Genomic DNA, 22,562 nt, shown 5'->3' on the forward strand with positions numbered 1-22,562 from the left:
AAGCTTTTCTTTGTGCATCACTTCGATACTTTGGGCATTGAGGGATTGATTGAGTATTTATTGACTGCGATCAAAGCGAGTTGCGTCACGGTGGATTGATTCTTTCTTTCTTTCTTTTCCTGTTTCCGTTCTCGTTTTTGATATTGGAAGGGGGGGGCGTGTTTTCGGCAAGAGTTGCTTTCCGGGGACTAAGACGTGCATGGATCATTTATTATACCATATCAGATGTGACGGGGGGAGAATATTCTTTTCATCGAAGAGGTGTCAAAAAGGGCCTCCTGCATTTCCGGAATCTTCCATCGCACAATCGCCTGCCACAGAGCGGCAGAGCTCTCGCAACCGCAGGGCTTTTGCCGCCTGGTGCCCTCGACCGCCTCAGGGTGATGGCGTTGGAATGGCTTGGATCCCAATCTGTCGGATTGTTACTCCGTACAAGGTTCCATATTCTTCCCGATTTGCTCCATATCGGTGCCTACGGCTTGATTTCCCCCCCCCCCCCCTTTCTCCCCACTGCTGAACAATTCTTAGTTCGGACAGGCTGAAATTGGTGAGGTGAGCTTGTAGTTTGCGCGGCTGTGATGCGATGCGATGCGATGCGAGAGTGCAAAGACAGCTGGCTGGGCTATTCGGCCTGTCATGAATAATGAATGGCCCTGAATGAAGTTGATCTTGATCCAAATCCCGATCTCGCGGCAGATGACAGCTGCATGTTTCTCTCTGTTCCTGCGGGGGACGATGGAACATGCGCTCCGCTGCGCTGCGCTGCGCTACGTCTACGCCGCGTACTGCAAAAATTGATGCATTGAAGTCCCCGATTCGACGGGTGACGGGTGGGGTGTGGGGGATGGGGGATGGGTGGAACTCGCGCAGTAAAGAGCGTGGATTTCATAGGACGGCATTCTTGAAACGGAAGGCTGGGAAGAGAGAAACATTTCAGGCAATGGGCATCAACGAGCCTTGGAAGCGAGGTCGCGGCTGATGAATCGGAGCTCCTGTTTGCCCTCCGGGGACGCCGCCACTGCAAGACATCAGGGGGTGTGATTTTCTTTTCTTTTCTTTGTTTTTGTTTCCCTCCAGGTTAGATAGATAGATAGATAGATATATACTCCGTATATATCTATTCATTTTCAATTATATATAGACAAGCCCCCCCCGCCCCAGGACCTTATTTACCATTACTGGAAATAGATTGGCAAAGGAAAACTGCTGTAATCCGCGTGACACAATCTCCTCAGGAGTCCGTTACAGTTCAATACAAACACCCGAAGCAGTCAAGCAATGCACGGATGCGATGTCTATCAATTCTTCTCCACAAAGCTTGTTGCGTATTTTACTTCCTCCTTGCGCATCTGTTTTTCAGATCCATCTGAGCTGCTTCTTCTTTACGCAAGCTCACCGAGCGGACGGTCTATTGGAGATGGAGAAGTCTAATCAGCCGACAAGCCGCCAGACATAGGAGTTCTCATGATTCCATTTTCCTTTCTTTTCTGTTCGATAATTTGCTTTTTTTACTCTTGGCCAAGGGGGGGGCGTTATGTCGTTGGTTCTCATTAGTTGAATCCAAATCTGGATCCCGAACGCTTGTTGTAGCGCTCCACGCTACGGAACACTAATTATACCACTTCGCCGAAGTTCACCCATTCTGGTTTCAGCTTCCTCGAAGAAGTCTGCCATATCCAGTTTGTTCAACTCTTGCCCTGCTTGGACAATAGCTGAGAAAACCCTCTGAATTTTTACTGGACGAAACTCAAGCCAAAACTAGTGGATTGAGCGCTCCGGGGATTGACAAACATGTCTATCTCTTGTCCTATGTACTCCGTACGGAGTATGCCATGTTTGTGCTCAGGCCCATCAGGGTGGTCAGGAAGGGCCAAATGCATTGAGGGTTCTTCATGAAAGACAGAATGCCCATTGAGTGGATACCTGAGGTAACCGATGGCTCTTGCTTATAAGGGAGGGTAGATCTATCTTCATTCTCATCGTTCACAAGTTGGCCGCGGTTTGTGTAGTTACCCTAAGTGGTTAGGTAAATTCTTACTCAAAGTGGTAAGAGATTGCTGCTCCATTCTATATTTTACTTCACAGAGCATGGCCACTTTGGGTACTGCTTTTTCCTCTCGACTTGCTGGCGTTTTCTGCCACGCAGGTTTGAGTAAATATGCACGCACGCAAACACCCACCTCATCACCCTGAGGTTCAGCATGCGGACTCGTACTCTTATTCTTGACCCCCCCAACTGGAGAGGATGGCTGGCAAACCATCCTCTTCCTCTCCTGAGGTGAGCCAGGTTTTTCAGCCTGTTTCAAGTGGGTCGACTCGCCAAACCTCACCGGAATGATCACCATCACCGTGGGTCTTAAAACATTCCCCCTTTACCCATTCTCAGCTGGAGGATGGCTCTACAGGAGAGGCAGCCTAGTATCAGCCAGACTTTCTTTCAGTTTGTCTCTGCCTTATGCGCAGTTGGTGTTTCTGTACTTATTTCTCTTGCCTGATATCTTGTCAAATCCACGCTATTTCCAGTGCTTCCTGGCTTTTTGCCTGTACCATTGAAGGCCTCGATCATTGAAGCGGCCTCAGAGGAACACATGCTGCCATGGACGCTATTACACAGGTTTCGGATATAACCTCCGATTCCGATGATACCACCATGACTCTAACCTGAAGCAGAGCGGTTATTACGAGCCCATAAGCCACCTCCACCCCCGCCGGAGCAGTACCTCCAGGAAGAGGGAGAGGTCAATACTTCACATCTCCGGCAGCGCCGCCATAAGTCTGGAACCATAAAGGGAATTGATCATACTCGTGATTATTGGGAACGGTATGGTCGTTCAGGCAGGTTCTAGTGTATCCTGCTAACATTGGCAAAGATACCGTGCCCATATCAAGCGAGATATATCTTACGCCTTTGGAACTCTCTCAGCACCGTCGCTGAAAGGTTTTCTGAGCCAGGCCTGTGACCAGTGCTATGGGAAAGATGGTCGAAAGATTCCCCAGCCATCCCATTGATGTTTTAATCATCGCACAGGTTCAGGATGTGATTACCTTAGTTGCTGACAAGAAGAAACTAAGTCAGGGGGAGCGTCCAAAGGGCATCATGTATGTTAACAATTTTGCTGAGTTCACACACATGATATTGGCTCCTACCAACATGCTCTTCCTCATTGGACAGCTGAAGATCCAGATTATCTTGTTTTGTCTTCTTGCTGGAATAGTTAACAGGAAACCGGCCAGAAGCTCTGCTGGAACTCCACTACCAACACCTTCAGTTAACCCTCATTCACAATCTCCTTGACGGCCCTCCACAAATTGACCATCAAATTCAATGCTGAATTTACCAAGGGATACCTTCGAACGAAGGACCAGTATGAAGCTCTTTGCTGACTGAATAGCTTCTTCTGCTAACTTCTGATGCAGAAACACATTTTGACTTCCGGAGATCATCTCTGATCCCACACTCATTTTTAGCCCTCATGTTTTCCTCCTGGGCATGCTATTTCACATCAAGACCTTTAAATCCCCACTAATCACTGATCCTGAGACTCACTGAAGAGGAGCTGAGCTTTAATTCATGGACCAGATGAACAGCATCGCCTTTGCGTACCGCATGACAAAAGACAAACCCGTCATCAAGGTTGTTCCGGAGAGGCACCTTTCGCCGATTTAGGCCGTTGAGAACTCCCGGGTCATAGAGTGGTATAGGATGAAGAAGAGAGTGGAGAGATAAAGTCATATGTCATCCATGACAGTGCAGCCAAGGTGCTGAATGAATGCTATAGGTTGCTTTATGCCAACATATCTCATCAGCTATCATTTCTAACCAAGCACTATGAACAGCAGATGTCAGTGATTCAAGCTCGTGATGCTGGCTGTTCGACTAGGTTGCTTTCCGCTCTGATGAGATTCTTGATGAGGCTCCGAACTCAGTTCAGATGAGCTTCAGGGAATGAAAGCCCTTGAAGCTAATTGGCACCAAGCAGCTATCTATAGTCAACGACACATACAGTTATGAGAAACAGGGGACGTCTCGAACTGGGCATAAAGAGGGAGCCTTCCTTTGTTCAGCTGTAAAGGTTCTGGCGGGGGAGACCAAGTTTGGTGTACCCGCAACGAAGCGCGTGCTTTTGGTCCTTCGAAGCTCTGTCTACGCAGGACGATCAGCTTGATAGTAGTAGGCGCATTAAACATTCATCCGCTGCAACCAGCATTGTGCAACCCTACTAGATGATTTCAAACTCAAGGGGTTGTCTACCATGCGTCACCAAGTTAGCCTGACTGACCGCTAGTGTGTGTACAGAAAGTTATTCGAATATTCGTATTCCGTTCACAATCTGCTGACGGCCAGGGCTTTGATCCCGTCACCCCACTTGCCCGATTCTAACTTATCCCGATTTCTTTTGTGGATACCATTTCAGTTATCCTGTGTCCGGAAAAGAACTAAACCACCTTTCAGCGCCTCTCTTGAGGCATACTGTCTAAGTTCAATTTTAAAAATTATATATAAGTATATATATATAATACAATTTCTCAAAGATTCTATCATAAAAAGCCTTCCTAGGCAAGGAAGTATCTTGTACTGATGTGGTATATGATTGGCTACTAATACCCCTTCTCGTGGCATGAGCTGTCGTCTCCTAGCGCGGTCGGTTGAGTCACTCGTGCGGTCAGCCGGGGTGTAGTCTCCCGGACATATGCCTTCTCGTACTCATAAGGCCGGAGCGGTGTCGGTATCCGATCAGGATGAAAACTCAATAAAAGCCCGTTAACCAACTTCCCCGCCAAAATGCCAGGCAAGGTCAATCTTCCAGACAATCACCACAATGGCCAATCCGCTCATTAGTAATCAAGCCTTCTTGGAGCAGAATGGGCCAGGAGACGCTCGTCCTACAGCTCTTGACATTCTCAGAGACAACGACCGGATCGGTACCATGAAGGACAAGGTGAGCATTGCTGCTGTTGAAAACTGAACCTGGAGCTGACCACAACCAGGTCTTTCTTCTCACCGGATCCTCTGGAGGAATTGGCATTGAAACTGGTCGTGCCCTCGCCGCAACTGGTGGTAAAGTGTATTTGGGCGTTCGTGACTTGGAGAAGGGAAAGGAAGCTCTGAAAGAGATCCTCGAACCCGATCGTGTGGAGCTTCTTGAGCTGGACACTGGCTCAGTGGAAAGCGTCCGCACTGCGGCCAAGGCCTTTTTGTCCAAGTCGACCCAGCTTAATGTCCTGGTCAATAATGCAGGCATCATGGCATGCCCAGAGGCTAAGACAGCGGATGGCTTCGAGTCGCAGCTTGTAATCAACTATCTCGGCCATTTCCTTCTTTACAAGCTACTCGAGCAGACGCTATTGTCCAGCTCCACGCCCGAGTTCGCATCCCGCGTCGTCAACGTGGCTTCCGCTGGCCATCACATGGGTTCCGTCGTCCTCGACAACATTAACCTTGATGGTGAGTACGAGGCGTGGAAGGCATACGGCAATGCCAAAACGGCTTGTATTTGGATGACGAACGAGATTGAGCGCCGATACGGTTCCAAGGGTCTGCACGGCCTCTCGTTGATGCCAGGCGGCGTTGCCACAGGCCTGCAGCGCCACGTCGACCCGGAAACGTTGAAGCAGTGGGGTTCGAGTGAGCCCGCGCAAAAGTATGTCAAGAGCCCAGCATAGGGCGCCGCCACCACCATGACGGCTGCATTCGGCAAGGAATGGGAAGGCAAGGGTGGTGTCTATCTGGAGGATTGCCAGGAAGCTGGTCCGATCCCCGAGGGTGGCACACTGGCGGTCGGTGTTGCACCACACGCGTTCGATCCAGAGGGCGAAAAGAAGTTGTGGGACTTGTCTCTAAAGATGTTGAACGTGTCAGAATAAGGCGCAGGAGGCACATCTACCGGCTGGGAATGAGCAGAAGACGTTTTTAAGAAGCAATGCGGAAGAATTTATCTAGCATATGCCGTAGAACGGATAACAAAGTAGTTTGTCGGCGCATTCCAAGTTGATTTTAAAGTACTGCTTGGAATTGATTGACGTGCCCGCCGTCGCGTCGTCCAGACTATGTCTGTAACTCGTGAGGTCGACTTTCAGTCTCGTTCGTTTAGTACCTCTATGATTCCTTTAGTCTTTTCGACCGCCTGCGATCTGCCACGGTAGTGGTCAAGCATGACCTGATTGAGAGGATGTAACGTTACCGTGCTGCCATCGCCCGCCGCGGGGACGGCGGGCAATGATCGGTGCCGTCCACAATTGCGTTGTCGGGCAGGAAAATGAAATTCCCATGTTTGTTTTCCATCGTAGGGCGTACGTAAAGGGGGACACGACTTCCTTTCGGTACTGGGGCTGTATGTTTGGTTTTCCTGAGGTTCCGAGATTGTTTCCCGCCGTTTCGATGTCACGTTGTTGGGCTCCTCCTGACGCTCAGAGACAGCCATACTGTCTCTCTGAGAGTTCCCAGCGGACACCACGTGGAGGTGGGAGCTGGTTGTCCGCCGATTGATTCATTTATTCATAGACTGTCCCAGCCGCCCTCAGGCAGCTATGCAGCGCACCACTATAGAAACTCCTGTATGTGCTCTTTTCCTTAGAAATCCAACTCTTCTTACAAGAGACGCTCTGCTGTGACACGTTATTCTTGCATGAATTGTTTGCTTTCCACCTGAACTTCCTCTATCCATAGTCTTCCTATCAGTTCTGTATCTCTGCCTTGTTAGGTCTTTCCTGACCCTACTCAACTTCTGTCTGAGGGTGGTTTGGATGGCGTAGTGGTAATCGCTGTTCATGGAATGCTTTCTCTCAAGTAGGCACTTGGCGGTGGGGCCAAGACTGCTGAGACAAGTCTCCAAAAGGATATCATTACATCTTAATGGATATTGTAGTCTCCAAACAGTTTTATCGCTCGGAGACCCGCGGCGCAAAACTGACAACGGCCAATCGAGGCAAGGTGACACGGCGATCGAGGGGTAGCACAGACATCAGTCTTGGCCCCGGTAAACTCAATATTTACTGCGTACAAGCGGAGTTCACGCAGAAAGGAGCGAGAGATATATATGCTTTCTTTGCTTTCTGGGAAGCAGTGGGCAGGTCATTCATAAAAGCCCAGGATTCGAAAGCACCCTGCCGTTATTGGCAATGTTGTATATCAGCTTCAGACAGCACGGCACTGCTCAAAAATGCGATGACAACTGGTCAATCGCCTGGAATCGCCTGGACTCTAATGACCACCTTTCCAAATCGCTGTGGGTGAAGGGGGCCATATCTGGAGTAGCCAATGTCAAAGTCTTCCATCCAGTACAACCGGCCAATTTGTGGGCCAATTCGCATAACCTATGCAAAGGAGCTCGGTACAAGAGCGAAGACTGTTCGTCGAATATCCAATTAAGGCGCCTACGACTGCGGCAACGTTGGGAGAGTGCTCCCTTACGCAATGAGGTCCTTATCTTTCGGCCACTCCGGACGTTTTTAGAGAATCCTGTCATCTACAGTACAAGAGTGGACAGGCAGAGATGAGGATCCGCTCCTGATGCCAGTTCATCTCCAGGCGAGTCACGAATCGCCATTTGAAAGGGGTATTCACAGTTGCTGGTTGGTAAAGACGGTCAAGCAGGTGTCAGCAGTTTCCCGGACGGATAGCATGTTTTCTCCTGTGAGATGTGTGCCTGGGCATCGTCAGCTCGGGATTTGTGCGTGTAAGCAAGGGACAATTTTGCAAGGTTGCATTTCAGATTTGCGTACACAGTTATCCAGAGCAGCTGTGCTGGCCCAGTTACGAATTGAGGTCAATTTTTTATCGCAACTCCATTTTGATGACCGCGTCAGGGGATTCATTATCCCTATGTTTGTTTCTTCTTCATTATGTCCTTTTTGTACCCTTTCATGTGATTTTTATTATTCGGATCTTTCTTTTGGAGGACTCTGTCAGGTTACTATTGGATTACCATTATGACGGAGAGTCTATATCTATATTTCAACGGACGAGGATCCAGGCATGTAACAAAAACTGGACAGCAAAGTGCCTTCGTCTGTGGGGGAAAAACAGATCTCCACAAGTTCCTTTTACCTTCTCGCCCATGAATGCTATCGAAGCCTGAAAGGAGCAAAACAAGGGACCACGGTACGGAAATTTGTAATATACTATTGATGAACTCGCACCATGGACGGGTATTGACAAGGGTTTTAACGGCGAACTGCTATTATCTGCGGATGGCAGAAAATCAGAGACTTGCTTGCATGTGAACCTCAGTAAAAAATGGAGGTCAAACCGCCATCCCGTCTGTTTCACGTTGATGCTTGCGTTTCACTTTAGAGCCGCTAACGTGGAAAGCAGGGAGGTGCACAACGCTCTCTGCTTTCGTTCAAAATCCCATCCAGTAGTAATGAATGCCTCTCCAATTGGGCTTTGGCCATGATAAGAAGAGATGGTAGAGAATGATGAAATCTTTGGCAAGGGAACATGATCTCAAGCTTAGGGGTTTTGCTGCCCCCCCCTCTCCAATCAATTAGCACCTAAGTCCCAAGTTTTCTCGCCTGATTAGTTGCAAAAGCCGTTTCAGGATATCAATCATATCATGATGACTGTATGGCAGCAGAAATCGATTTTGGATTTTCGAAAGTCTTCTTTGTTTGTTGGTTTTGATCCTTGAAGGGACATGGTTCTCTCAAATGCCAACGAAAGTATAATCGACGGGGATTTGAGTATGTGAAAACTCCACCACTTGTCCCGAATAGTCCATGTAGACGAATGGATGGCGGGGGATAATAACATCGATATTATTGCTGTTCTTCGGGATTCCAGTGATAACAGAACGAATGACAGCGCAGGGGAATGAAGCAACAAGGGCAGATGACCGTTTTTCACGGTATTTCGCAGCAAAACGCCGTACTGTCACCCTGCTATATGTCAACTATATTTCCCCCCACATGCGTTGTAACGTGCTGTACGAGTACCAGGCTGTGTTTTCTTTTCTTCAAGAGTGCAAGCATCACTGCATCGGGACGGGATGTATCTCTTCTTGTAGTTCTTCTTTTTTGAACCTTGCACACTGCACACTGCTAGCCCTGGTCCCGGTTGAGCCGCTGCACGTCAACTCCCGCGAATGCCGACAAACCAGTGCTGCATGGAGTAATTTACGAAAGCGCGTGTCCGCAAACAAATAACTAGCCAAACGGATATACCGGTCAGGTCCAGCCTTGTATGCCAGCCAGCCAGCCAGCCAGCCAGCGGATTGTTTACTTCTCAATGGTGATACGCCGTAATTCAACATTCCTGAACCTTCGCGATCTGTTTTCGGAGAAGGTGATCAGCCGAATCACTCCCAGGGGTGGACGATCTGCAACGCCATCGCTGTTAGGAAATCCGCTGTTCGGAGTGATTGACCAGAAGAACCCCCCATCTTTCAATGATCGACGTGCGAAGGAACAAAAAAAAGAATGAACAAATAAATAATAGAATCAGACTCAGGATCGGAGACATCGAACCGAATGTCTCCAGCATACGTGTCGGTGTCCACATTGCGCTGAAACGGATGTTGCAGGCTTCTGCGCTGATGAATTCCTGGTCGACAATGATCCTGAGATTGTCAGCGGACTGATCACTGAGCAGCTATTGTTCTTCCAATTAAGTGAGCCGACTGAGAGAAAGACTTGGGCATCTCGCCTTTGAAACCCAGAGTGCGGTTCGCAACCAGATTCTACTATGTTATCCCTCTGCAACCATAGTTGCGATACATATCACTATAGGACATCGCATCGTTCCATCGCATATCCAGTCGTAATGGTCCTATCGAATTGGAATCCGTTTGGTGTGCTATTCCGCTTTTGACTTTTGACGATGTTTGAATACTGGATGGGGTAGAATAACTAACTCTGTTTCTCTTTTACCTTTTTTCATTCTTGCTATTTTTTTTTTCTTTCTTTCTTTCTTTTTTTTTTTTTTATTAATGTTGAGTCATTATTCTGATCTTATCATCCATCTCAGTGGAGCTTTCGAGTCTCTCCTAAATCCGATTTAAGCTTGTGGGAGAGTCGCTATTCAATCTTCATTACGGGGAAAAGCACATCTGACGAGCAAGGAGGAAAGAAGATTAACTAAAGATTAGATACGAACTAATCCACCCCCATTCTCTCTTAATCAAGACTCAATTTTCATGTCTTTCTTCTCACGACTTCGGGATTTTCCTTAACCATCTGCAAGTGCTCGACCTTCTTACAGATTACTATATTAACCCCGAATCTTCGGTATTCCATCTCCTTTGCAACCTCGGGGTTCTACTGAGTTGGATGAGAGTCATTCGCCATAATATCAGTTGTGATTGCTGCGAGTATCATGACGAGCGCGCTTTGCTGGTGAACGGTTGGTATTCTCGGTGTCAGGCCCACGGGTAGAGCGTGTCTTTGTGATCTATTGTTTTTATTCGGCTCGTGGAATTCACAGTCAGTCTCAGGTCTATCTTTAAAAATAACAAATAAAAATTTAAGCCTAGCTAGACTTCATTATGATCGAAATAAAAGCCTTAGGGGCACCCACAAATCTTGGTCGAAGTTCCCTCAACCCGCTTTCCAGCATCAGCTTTAGCTGGCCGCAGCGTTTCCTCGCCTTTTCCAAGTCATTTCGATACTTTTGAGCGTCCCGGTAAAGATCAGCCAGCTCCTTTTTTTCCTTCTCGATTTGGCTCAGCAGGTGGCCATCCTGAGTCCCTTCAGCAACTCGTGTTGCATCGTATATGGCAACTTCCCTCAGTTGGATTTGCTCCAGGATCTTCTGTGCGCTGGTTGCTACACAGACAAGTCTGCATATGAAATTTCTCGATATTGGCTATCGCCCAATCCTCGAACTCCGCATACTGTTTTGCCTTGATGTCAGCGTCAGGCTGAATTCTCTTACGTCGAGGAGGTTCGCCAGCCATTTTTTTTCTTTCTATTTTTCCGTGCTGTATGTTTCTTAGTTCTGTTTTGATTTCTTTTTGGAACGGCTGCGACTGAAAGATACGGGGTACTAACAGAGAGGGAACCGGAGAGTTGACCAGTATAACAAAAATGTTCACAGGAAGGGTCGCGGAAACCTGAAGGCAGGAGGGTTGCTAAATGGATGTAAGATTTCGGTGTGGGCTTCAGCACCCAAGAAATATATTGTTACCCTCTTCAAAGCGATTCATAGCCGGGGCTGGCCGGTGTTATTCACCCTGGAGCAGTTTGCCGTTCTTCTGAGACATCCTTCGTAGGACTTGTTTGCTCTAGAAACTATCAGTGTATGTTATCCTTCCTACAACTCCAAATATCGCATGTCTTACTTGAAAACAAAGGGATTTTGTATGTGAAAAACTATGAAGAGCATCTACGATTGAATATCAGCGCATTCTCTTCAGAATAAGCTATTACAATGCCGGGTGGGTGATGCTTCATTCATCTCCTTAGATGACAGGGCAAATCAATCTTTCGTTGACATATCTCAGTCCACTGTCCAGCACATCGAGTGGTCAACCTCAATCCTTGGTCCATAGGATAGTTCTCCATATTGGAATGAAGGATCCATCTAGAACGACAACCTGCCATTTCATCTCCAGCGAGTCCTAGGTATTTCCCAACAATCCAATACCAACCAGCCAAACCAGGGGAACACTCTATCCATTCGAATCAATCCCCTGACGCTTGATCCCCATGGAGTTTCGGGAGAAGCATGGCCATCTGACTGACGATCTATGAGATAGTCATTGGAGGTGTATGGAGAGTATTGCAATACCTTCCCTCTAGCATCCTATGCAGGCTTTGTCTTGACAAATTTCTGATTTCTTGAACTGCTGACCCTTGACAACAGCACCTTGACCAAATTGGCGACGGGAACGCTTTGCTTCAAATATGCAAACTGGTACTTACTCCACTCTGCATTCAGAATTTGAACACATACCCGATTCCCAGCAGGGACAACGAGGGGATGGCGCTGCCTAACGTGGGAAGCGCGTGAAGAAAAATTTTTATTTTTTGTTGGGACACAGCATCAAAAACAGCAACAGCAACTACCATCATAGAGCCTCGCAAGTACGAGGCCTTCCCAAACCTGCGCGAGTTCAGTTATCTGATGGCTCAGCTGTCCACCCTCTACTGGTCCTACCGACAGGACGTGTTCTTTTGACGGATTGGGAAGAGCTATAATATATCAGCCAAATGCTTGATCCGCTCATGTCTTATTGAACTGGCCTTCTTCAAGAAGTTCAAGTTCCTTTGCAGTCGGTCTATCCTTCACGTCAAAGATTCATGATATTCGTGACAAACGCCCTATCTTCATTTACGATCTCCAGTATGAAGTAATTCTATTTCCTGGGAAGATTCATTGCTCAACATGAGGGATGACAATGCCCAATGTCTACTCACTCACAATATTATATACGATGTTTGATAGGGTCTAATCTTGTGGTAAGTCTCGTATTTGGAGAACTCGAGACCATTGAGAAGAGGCGAAGGCATTTGGAATAGGCAGAAACAGAACATGTAGAATATTGCTTGGACAAAGTTCATATCGATCAGCCAGAATCGTGCCTTAGCTTGGTGCTCGTGGATTCTATTTCCCTAAATCGAAAGCTTGCGCTGCGAATACGAGAATATACCCATATTTAGGCAGTAGTCGCTTAGTAATTTTGCAATCAACGCTACCCAGGAGGCAGTATATATATAACATAGGTTCGAAGTAGCAGGAACCATGAACAACTCTGATTCCCTTTTTGACTTCTATGGTTCCTTCCTCAGCCATGAGTGACAATCAAGCATATGCAACCGATATAGCCCAATGGCGAGTAAAGTCCGGGTTCTGGCCCCTCGGCGATCTGATCGCGAGCACAGTGGAGGTCCTTGAATTCGACAAGAATATAACTTCCAAAGAGGCAAAGAGCCTGGCACGTCAGATCGTCATCCCGCTCTGGAATAAACAGCTCGCCGCTCAGCAATCGTGGCCCCAGGATGAAAGGACCATCGCAGAAAAATTCGCTGCAGCATTCGAATCCCTCGACAAAAACCACAGAATACCAGCTCGCATGAACTTCACCTGTTGCCGTACATGCGGCGTCAGCGAGATCGGCATGGATCGAGACGAGGAGGACGCAGTTGGTTATGCGTTTTTCCACGAGCAAACGACGCAATGTTTCGTCCAATACCCCGGAGCAACAGTCATGGTTTATTATGGCACGTTTCCGGGACGGGGAGCGGAGTGTCTGGATGTCGCCAATACAGTGGTGCGGGCCCTGGAAGGGGAGGGACTGAGCGTGAAATGGAACGGGGACACGGCTAAAGCCATCGAAGTCGATTGTGACGAATGGAGAAAACGACTAATCGAGGAGGAAGACGATTTGAGTTATTACTATGAGTGCGAGGAAGGGGAAGATGAAAAATAAGAGATATAAGCTCTGGAACAAGGTGGCCTTGGTGAAGATGAACTGGGCGGGATTATGGGAAGACTTTTTATTCCCAGTCGATATGAGTATATACAACACTAAACAGCATTTTCATTGTTAGCCATGCTTTCCACACAACAGGGAGCTATACTCACACTTCTACTTCCTTTGTTTTTTTAAATTCCGTCCTAGCCTTTTTCTGCATCGCGCATGTATTATGCGTTTCCTATCCTTATCCGACCCCCTACATGATTAATTGAGTTAACTGTGGGGTTTGAAAGCTCTCCATATCAATCCTGTAGAATCGTACTTTCGACCCCACTAGGCTCAAAGGAGAAATCCCGTATCAACAGTCTTCAGTTCACAATTTCATGCCTTTTGGAAATCTAACGAATCTATAATATTGCCTCCCATCTCGGCAATCCAACGCGGTAACTATAATAAATTTGGATTAGAGAGCAGAGTAAATCGACCGTGGAAAGCCCACGAACGACAAAGAAAAACACAACGACCCTTTTCCTCGGGCGAAGAAGAGTGCAATCGAGGCATCCTTCGATTACTGAAGTAATTTGAGAAACAGCGAGAACAAGTTGGGGGAATGAGATGGGTTTCTACGCCTATTTTGTTAATAAGTTCAATCCGCATTTTGCGTTTGTCAACAAATACTGCTGTATTTCTCCCTGCCATCATATTTCCCAAGCCAATGATCAAAAATGGAGCAGTTGCATGTCCTAAAATAAACTCACACTTCTCAGGGATAGAGATATTTGTTTCCCGTTCAGTCGGAAAATAAACCCAACGGGATTCATCCGCAGTGCCCTTAGTTCGGTGGAGTGGATGCTCATCACATCGTCATGAAAAATCTAAGGGGTAATATGTCGGACAGGATCTCACACATTTCGTTTTCATTTTTGCGCGTGTTATCTGATTAGATTAGTTATGGGCATGCGGTATGTATCTTTGGGGTTGTCCGACCTATCTTGCTTCCTTATATTACTTATTTGAGATATAATAATGAGCAAAAGCAATACTATACTTGAAATAGACTAGAAATAGGACCACGTCCATTTTAATCACCCTGAAAAGTGCGAGGAAGGGTGGGTATAAGACTGAAGAATGTAAATGTTTGCTGTACTGCGTTATCCTTCGGTAGAGTTTTGGAAGATGATAGTTGCTAGGAGATAATTCGCGACGTAGAAGTGCAACTGTTTGATCCACTGTTGGACAGCCCGCCTGTCAGTAAAATAGATATAGCCCTGAGTGATACAAACACACCTAACGACAGTTTTCCGCCTCTCTTCCCCTAAGTGTATATCATTTTTACACTTTTCTGAGCAGCAATCACGGCACGTCTATTCATCCAGCGCGAGGCATAGGTTGGGTTTGTTGCCCCTATTCATAGCACGGAGAGAGCCTCACATATCCGCTTAACATACCCCTATCCATTCAACTCACCAAGCTGCTTCGGCCCTACACTTTCTCTTGCTCGTGGGGCCTCCTCAATCCTATCTCCCCTAACTAGGCAGCTCTCATTTCCCCTAGAAAAGCATCGTGTCACGTCTAATTCTCGTTTTGTTAGCTTCTTTATAGGCCTCTGACTTCCTCTTAACAGGCTTCCCAGCAACCCCTCAATTCCGTCTAAAGACTCGAGGGGGCTGGTAATATCTCACTTTCCGGCTTGCGTGCCGAGAAAGTATATCTATCCACATGCATCCATGGGAAATATCATGGAATCATACCATGTAACTTACCATGACCACAGCTCAAGACATTTCCCTCATAGAGCTGATCCGTCAGGTATACCTATGGTAAGTCCAGAACACGAATATCAGTTCTGCAGCCAGGTAGGTTCTTGTGCGAGAAATTTCACGCGAAATTGCATCCGCCCCATGAGAGGAAACTGGAAAATGTAAAAAGCTAACAGATGCCCGTTTTAAAAAAAAATGCTGAGCAGAGTCATGCAGGGAGACTCCGTTTAGAGGCAGATGTAGAACCAGTTGATTTCGAAATGTCTCTCGATATAGAGGAACAGGTAGTCATCACCAAGAACAATACTACGCCTTAAGTTGTTTGATATGGAAAATTGCTAACTGCTTGTGTGAGGATGAGATATAGGCGGCTCTGTCTGCGCAGAGAAAGAGAAGTGAAAGGGGCATTACGGAAGCTAGATATGGCGTTAACGAGGTAATTATTCCTCGTAGTTTACCTTGAGCTTCTAGCTCAAGGTAAATTGAAAGGGAGGAGAGATTTGAAAAAGAGAAAAGAATACTCCTGACAAAAATAACCGTCAGGAACTCTGCGGTCATCAGGTTTCCCCTGTGGTTTACTGTAGTAGCTACCACGGCCCCGATGTACCACTCGACACTCCCATCTCCCAAAACACGAAAAGAAATAATGAAAACTCGCAACATCTTCGCATACATGAACAATGCGGGTCTAATCAATCCGGGTCGGAGGTGGAAATAGACTTCAGGCGCTGCACGCATGAAGACGAACCGTGCGAACCCACACAAAGCTATACGCATATCCACACCGGAGATCGATTATTAACACTTAGGATACCATATTTAGGACCAGTAGGCTGGACTGTGCCTGCCCGCGACGGTCCACAGGCGACCAAACCATTCCTCATTTACCAGGATCCCACAGCTGGGTACCAATCTCCGCCCCTGCCAGCAGAAGCAAGAAAACCGGTTGACGAACACGTCCATCTGCTGGCCAGCGATGACAAGGAGAACGTAGCCGTGGATATGGACGAGAATGAGGAAGTGGAGGATATTCCCGAGCAAGATGTTTACGTGCAGGATAATATGGTTGCAGAGGCGGAGAATATTGTCGAGCTTGCCGCGATGAATGACGGGTGGAATATATGGACGTTGAGGAACAGGCCACATGAGGGAGAGTATGGGTATGAGTACGGGATTGCGGAGAATGACCACAGGCATGGCTTAGATTTTCAGGCCGGAGAGGGACATAGGTTGCAGCACAACCAACAACAGGGGCATCAACCGGAGATGGAGATCAATGTCGATGTTGGCGGGTCATTGGAGGCGAGTCCGGTTCGGTCTCAGCGGGCGCATTCGAATTCCATTGTTATTGTTAGTCCCCCGCGAAGAGCTGGCCGTTTGGATGGAGGGGATGTTGCGAATGACAGTTTTGTGACATGGGATGGATCTCCAAGGGCAGCGTCCTTGTTTTTCTGAAGGTTTTCGTCAACTCTTATTATCTACCCGGCGAGATTACCAGATATTTGTGATTTCCGTTCGTTTTCCTGCGTTTCATTTCGCATACTATGTACGGAGTTCATCTTTCATTCCGCTTCTCCTTTGCGACCAACAACCATTGCAACCCAGGGCCTCAGGAGTTCTTGGCATGACAACGGGAAGTTAAGCGTATCATCCTTGTCGTATTCACATCACATCACCAGCGGGCATCAGCAGGACAAGCGATCTTGCAGGGTTTGGTATGCTAGAAATATGTACTCAATCGAATGTACTGTAGAAGAACATGACATTTCGCTCTCTGGCCCCAATGGACAGAGTTACAGTGTGACGCAACCTTGGAGCTGTCGTATCTGGAAGCCCCAAGCGACAATAGCTAAATGCGAGGAAGGATCCCTGGTGCTCAACACAGCATCTGAGATACCCGTATCCCCACTCTATATCGGTAGGGAGTAGCAAGAAGGGGCTGCTAGCATCAGCTGCAGATGGACACCAACAGCCGCCCACGTTGTTCGCGCCAGTTGCCGTGTGTTTTCTGGCCCTTGTGTGCCTTCGGGTTCCTGCATGGATAATGGATTCAAAAGGGGATGGGGGCGGATGCTTCGTAGCAAGGGACAATGCAACGAAGATGGAAATGATATCATTTCTCTAATTCAAGGTTGGATGCCAACGACCCGACACTCGTCGACTACGAACCAAAACTAAACTAAAATAATTGAATTCCGAAGGGGGAAAAGAAAATGGAGGTAAAAAACACCGAAACGAGGACCGAAGGGGAAAAGAAGAGGTTTTCTCCCATTGATATCCGAACAAGCGAAGGGTATTTCAAATCGACAAAATAATCACTCATATCAATAGCATCCCCCCACACGTCTTCTATCAAACTTTCGCAAAATAAGTAAGTCTCCAGAACCGTACTCATACCACCAATTAATGCCATTATGATTAATCGTATCATCAGGCAAATAATACGTCGTAGCTGAGCAAGGCTGCCTATTATTACCACAAACCAGAGCTCTCAACCCACTACATCGCATGCGATGCTGTGATTACCCCAAGCCGACACGGAAAACCAAAAGTCGAAAGGATTATAGGAAAGGGCTACACAAAAACCACAAAAAAAAAAAAAAAAAAAAAAAAAACAGGAAGATCAATAATAAATCGGTTCCTGATAAATCGGCGGCATCCCTTTCTCCTCATTCCACGTAATCTTATTACTCTTCGCATCAATTGTCGCATCCTCGTCGGAAATCGCAATCACCTTGGACGTATGCGCCACCTCCTGCCTACTCACTCCACCAACATCGCGTGGAATCCACAACAACGGCGGCTTCGAGCCGACAGAAGGGTGGAAATACGCATTCTGCTCAACCTCAGGAGTATATGAGATATCGGCAAAATCCTTGGGGACGAGCTTGCGCAGAGTTTCGTAGTTGGCGTATCTGTCTGGGCGCAAAAATTTGCCGACAATGCCATGGGGCTTTGTTGGGAGGAGGTCGGTGGGGTTTGATATGCCCTTTTCGGCATCAGTGCCATCCGCGCCATTGCTGGAAGGACCAACAGCGGGCTTTTCAGCAGCATCATTGCTGTCTTGAGGAGAGCCATCTTTGGCGAGCAGGTCCTGCTCTTCTGCTTCGAGGTTGCGTGGCAGATACTCGAGCAATGGGGTGACAGCAGCATTAAGCGAAACATGGTAGATAACTACAAAGACAAGGAAGACGATCATGAGGATTAAGGGCCCGAGGGCGTTCCTGTCACTGCCAGTGCTGATGGCAAAGAGGCCCACTAGACAGAGAATGAGGAGGTAGCAGCCTACAGCTGTTTGTTGGAGGGCACGAGGGTAAATCATGCCTTTGGTGTCGATGTTGCTATTGGTGACGTACAGCATGTTATAACGATATGCGACATAGAAGAGGAACAATCCAATAGTGGCGAAGCCAAGGACCAAGGGGGCAATGGCACCATAGGTAATGGCTAAAGAGGGGGAGCAATCAGTCTGATTATGGTTTGATAACGATGAGATTGGGATGGGTTTACATACCAATCACGCAAAGGTTGGTCAGAACCGGCAAGACGGTCCCCCAACCCAAACCGGAGAGCGTTGACCACCGTTTGTACATCTTTCGGGGAGTGTTATCCAAAAGCGTGCCCAAGATTTTTGATACAATCAAGCCAGCGATCTGGAGCAGAGCACCCGCACTGAAAGTTAGACCCTGGAGAATGAAGTACGCAATATAGAAGTTAGACGCTTTGGGGATGTTCTGAGCCAGCAATGTGGCTGCACTTTCAGGTTTTTGGATCACTTTCTGTACAACACTTGAGGCTGCGGAAGATAATGTTGTAACAAGGAACACCTGGACAACCTGGAATCCAAAATAGAAGTTTTGGGTTCTGAGCTCTGCAGCAGCTGTAGTTGGACAGCCACCAAGTCGTGCCATTACTACAAATCGAAACAATTAGCGCGGAGAATAGTTAAGTGATTGGAGAGCACTTACATCGAAGTATGATGGGCAGCAGAGCCATCAGAACTGCAAGGAGCACAGCGGGGAGCAGGGAAGTGATAAGACCCAGAATGACCGGAGGACAGTCATTAATAAATCCAAGAAAAGGGACTTTTTCTGTTAAGAAGTTGATGTTTGAGATAGCACCCACAACAGCAACTGGAATCGCCCAGAAGATGATCAGGGTTACAACAGCACCAATGGTAGCAGCATTTCTGATAATAAGCTCCCACCACTTAATCCTCAAATTTGACCAGATGATATCATTTGGATTGAGACCAATGTATCGTGGAGCCATGTGGAGGGGTTGGTTATGAGCAACTTATGCCGGAGTTAGTAAGTGCACCCAATGATTTTGATGTCGCAGGTTAACAAGTTAACATACCCATTTGATACGCTGCCTGCGCCTCATTTTGAGTGTAGAATTCTACAAATACCGCGGATATTTTCTTAGCATCACCAGCACGATGTTTTGCCTGGAGGGCTTCTATTTCTGGATTCAAACGCTCGATCTCAGTCCTCGACCAGTTGATGGTATCAACCTTTTTGCCAATAAGAGGTTTGAGTTTATGGGTAGGCCTGTTGGAAGGTTTTATCCAGCGGGCGGCCACTGAGCCTGATTCTGCCTGAGCCTCATCACCAGTAAGATTATCTGTGTCGTGGTTTTCCTCATCGGCTGGCTTAGCCTTGAGAGACTTGATGCGTGCACCATTGGCCAATTTGATCAGTTTTGTTTCAGCGGCCTCAAGGCGGAATGCGGTTTCATCTCTTTCCTCAACCAAGTCCACCAATTCCTTGGTGTCAGTTGGGATCCAAACATTTTTCACTTTGTCATCGCCATAAATACGTCGAATCTTTGCTTCATTCAAGTATTCTTGGGGGACAGAGGTGAAAAGAACGGTCTTCGAAGAGATACGGGAAGCATAAAGTGGAGACAAGAAGTATGCTTGGCGCAGGTTGATGAAAAAGAGCATTTCCCGTGTGATCATGAAGAAAACAAAACCTTTGGGTGAGTGGTATGCGATTTTAGTACTTTGCTTACTTTCCGGCCATTGAGGGCAGGTGGGACCTACCAACGAAGATCCAAGCCACAAAAGTATGAGCATAGAATCTATTCAGGTTGTTTTTCACGTTTCCAAAAGTGAGGATATCCAATTGTTTTAAACCCCCGCCGCCAGTGGCATTTACGGGAAATAGAACTGGCCAGGTGATAAAACAGCCTACCAGGCAAATTGTCGTCGCAATCTTCAGGTATCGAAGGAGGAGATATGCATCTAGAGAGTGGTGTCGCAATACGTATTCATCAGACAACTTGGCCATCGACGTTATCCAACCAAAGATCCCCGATGATGGCGCTGGAGTGCGCTCCTGCTCTCGCAGTGAGCCAAGATAGGTTCTCGGTGCATATTGGCGACGTTGACTTTGACGGAGAATGATGAAGAGCAGTACCATGGCCCCGGAGATGATGAGGGTGGGGATCAAGGTCGAGACCAGCCCGGAGGCCGAGTTGGAGGTATTCTTGGGGTCCTCGTCCTGGGGTGCGAGTACATGTTAGATTCAAGTCTTACACCTCGAAGCAAACATGCCGGCCACGTTCAAGAAGAGAGATTGCGGGTTATAACCATTGCTTACCATGGCTGCGGTTTCTGCTACAGCTGCTCCTAAGTTCCACTGTCAAGCTGCACAATGCAGGTCGATGGGGAGCCGCCAACTGCAGCAGAGACAGCAAAGACGGACTTAAGAACGATATATATCGCCAGCCTTCGAGCGCACGATGGAATCAGATAAAAAGGGGAAAAAAGGGGAAAAAAAGAAAAAAAAAATTCCCGGAAGAGGGGAACAGTGTTGAATTTTAATTTATGTGCAGTTCAAAAGCAGGAGAGGAAGGAGAATGAAAATAAAAGAGCGACGATACAAAGGAGCAAGCCAGGCAAGCCACGATGAAGTGGACAAACACGCGATTTGCTGCCGAAAGCTTTCACTGCTCAATGGCAAGCCACAGCTCTATCTGGTACAGGGGGCAGGGGGATAGTTGTTGTTCCGCCACCAAGCTGGGAACTCATCACAGCAAGTCTGTGCCCGGTTTTGGCATTGGCCAGGTTTACTGGTTGCTTGGTTTTCTTTCTTTTTTCTTCCTCTTTTTTAGAGCTCGCGGAGCCGAGGACTCCCCTCGACAATCGGGATCCACTCAGATATCATCATTCTGCACGTATCTGTACTATGTATCGTGTGGATTGTTCAATTCCTACCCCGGTTCCTTTGGTCTCCATCGGCTTTTACCCTTCTCAGAGCCGTGGCATTACCATTCGTGTTGCTTGTCACCTCTCCCGTTTTTTTTGCGTACTCCGTAGTATCGGCAACATTTTCTCAGAGCTAGCGAGCCAGCACGCGAAGTGGCGAGTTTTGCTCCTGAGCTATCCAAGGTTTTGCCCAGAGTTATAGTCAGAATGCGATCGCTGGCTTGGAAGAATCACTGCCCAAAGGGGCAGCCAGTTCTCTGAAGGGGAGACTCTGCTGCCAATAACCATGCGCGAAATCCCGAAGGAATGGACTATCACGTTTAAACTTCGAGCCAAGGTGCGCGGAGCCCAGTGGAGCTGCCTGTGAACACCGGGCACACCTTGTCTGGCGGCCCTTGACTACCCAAGCCGGGTTTTCGTTGTACTGGCCTCGCCACCACCAGAAAACAGGAAACGGCGAACGGGTGACGGGTGACAAGCCATGGCGAGCTATGTTATTTTTCCTGTCACTTCAAAAGTAGTTTAATCTGTACAGAATACATTTCAGGCATTTATTTTTCACAACTTAAAATTGAACACGCCCAAAATTGTAAAACTTGTGATTGTTCAATAATGTGGTTACTGGTTAGGCCCTGCGCAAAATCGCATCGCTGATCGAGGAATTGCTAAACCAGGCTAAATTACGGAGTATTATTCAATGACTTCTGCGTCAGATGCCATTCAAAGTTGGCCCTGCCAAGATGGCTGGCTGATCGTCCCTCGGCGGATGCGATTTTGCTGACATGGATTCTAACACAACTCACTCTCAGGACTCACTACGGAGTAACTGGCTAAGTATTTGGGACAAATATGAACTGGACCATTTCCATTACGCCTGGCTGAGGTTATGCATCGTTCCTCCAAAACAAGCCCAAATCGCCCAGGCGGGTTTGTGATTGATCAGATATAACAACAGTACCATTTCTCGTGTCCCCCAGAACCTCCAAGTTCGCCAGGGGAAATGGAATTCGGATAGCTATGGGCAACGTACGCCATTCCATTGCTCCTCATGAATCAATTTCGCTTCAATTTCACTGGGATGTCTAACTACTACTTTATGCGTCGCAGCTCACGAAATCTTCCCATGTCTCGGCTCCTGGCACCCTCGAATCCCCTACTGTCCCTTGCCCGCTTCTTCCCAAATCCGTTCCATCACGGTTTCAGCAAAAGCCCATGGATTCATGTGTTGCCATT

At 47.4% G+C, this 22,562-nt stretch overlaps 6 protein-coding genes across 6 annotated transcripts; 5 read left to right on the forward strand and 1 right to left on the reverse strand.

The window, feature by feature from the left end:
• Window positions 1–742: 742 nt before the first annotated feature.
• Window positions 743–979, forward strand: HCAG_00926 (predicted protein; the record flags this gene model as incomplete). The annotated part of the gene is made up of 1 exon (XM_001543830.1): window positions 743–979. The coding sequence occupies one exon, from the start codon at window positions 743–745 to the stop codon at window positions 977–979; it is 237 nt and encodes a 78-aa protein (XP_001543880.1).
• A 1,266-nt stretch (window positions 980–2,245) lies between these two features.
• On the forward strand, window positions 2,246–4,381 carry HCAG_00927 (predicted protein; the record flags this gene model as incomplete). Its single annotated transcript, XM_001543831.1, has 7 exons — window positions 2,246–2,278; window positions 2,694–2,821; window positions 3,073–3,099; window positions 3,589–3,634; window positions 3,838–3,871; window positions 3,991–4,118; window positions 4,298–4,381. 7 exons carry the CDS (start codon window positions 2,246–2,248, stop codon window positions 4,379–4,381), a joined length of 480 nt encoding a protein of 159 aa, XP_001543881.1.
• Window positions 4,382–4,820: 439 nt separating this feature from the next.
• On the forward strand, window positions 4,821–5,664 carry HCAG_00928 (predicted protein; the record flags this gene model as incomplete). Its single annotated transcript, XM_001543832.1, has 2 exons — window positions 4,821–4,940; window positions 4,990–5,664. 2 exons carry the CDS (start codon window positions 4,821–4,823, stop codon window positions 5,662–5,664), a joined length of 795 nt encoding a protein of 264 aa, XP_001543882.1.
• A 7,064-nt stretch (window positions 5,665–12,728) lies between these two features.
• HCAG_00929 (predicted protein) lies at window positions 12,729–13,367 on the forward strand (the record flags this gene model as incomplete). The annotated part of the gene is made up of 1 exon (XM_001543833.1): window positions 12,729–13,367. One exon carries the CDS (start codon window positions 12,729–12,731, stop codon window positions 13,365–13,367), a length of 639 nt encoding a protein of 212 aa, XP_001543883.1.
• Window positions 13,368–15,119: 1,752 nt separating this feature from the next.
• HCAG_00930 (predicted protein) lies at window positions 15,120–17,430 on the forward strand (the record flags this gene model as incomplete). Its single annotated transcript, XM_001543834.1, has 6 exons — window positions 15,120–15,164; window positions 15,483–15,564; window positions 15,939–16,465; window positions 16,795–16,830; window positions 17,001–17,114; window positions 17,317–17,430. The coding sequence occupies 6 exons, from the start codon at window positions 15,120–15,122 to the stop codon at window positions 17,428–17,430; spliced, it is 918 nt and encodes a 305-aa protein (XP_001543884.1).
• A 308-nt stretch (window positions 17,431–17,738) lies between these two features.
• HCAG_00931 (conserved hypothetical protein) lies at window positions 17,739–20,724 on the reverse strand (the record flags this gene model as incomplete). Its single annotated transcript, XM_001543835.1, has 6 exons — window positions 17,739–18,562; window positions 18,630–19,028; window positions 19,084–19,410; window positions 19,475–20,092; window positions 20,163–20,622; window positions 20,722–20,724. 6 exons carry the CDS (start codon window positions 20,722–20,724, stop codon window positions 17,739–17,741), a joined length of 2,631 nt encoding a protein of 876 aa, XP_001543885.1.
• Between the last annotated feature and the right edge of the window lie 1,838 nt (window positions 20,725–22,562).

The sequence above is a fragment of the Histoplasma capsulatum genome, genomic scaffold, assembly GCF_000149585.1.
Source record: "Histoplasma capsulatum NAm1 scaffold_1 genomic scaffold, whole genome shotgun sequence".
NCBI classification, from domain to species: Eukaryota; Fungi; Ascomycota; class Eurotiomycetes; order Onygenales; family Ajellomycetaceae; genus Histoplasma; species Histoplasma mississippiense.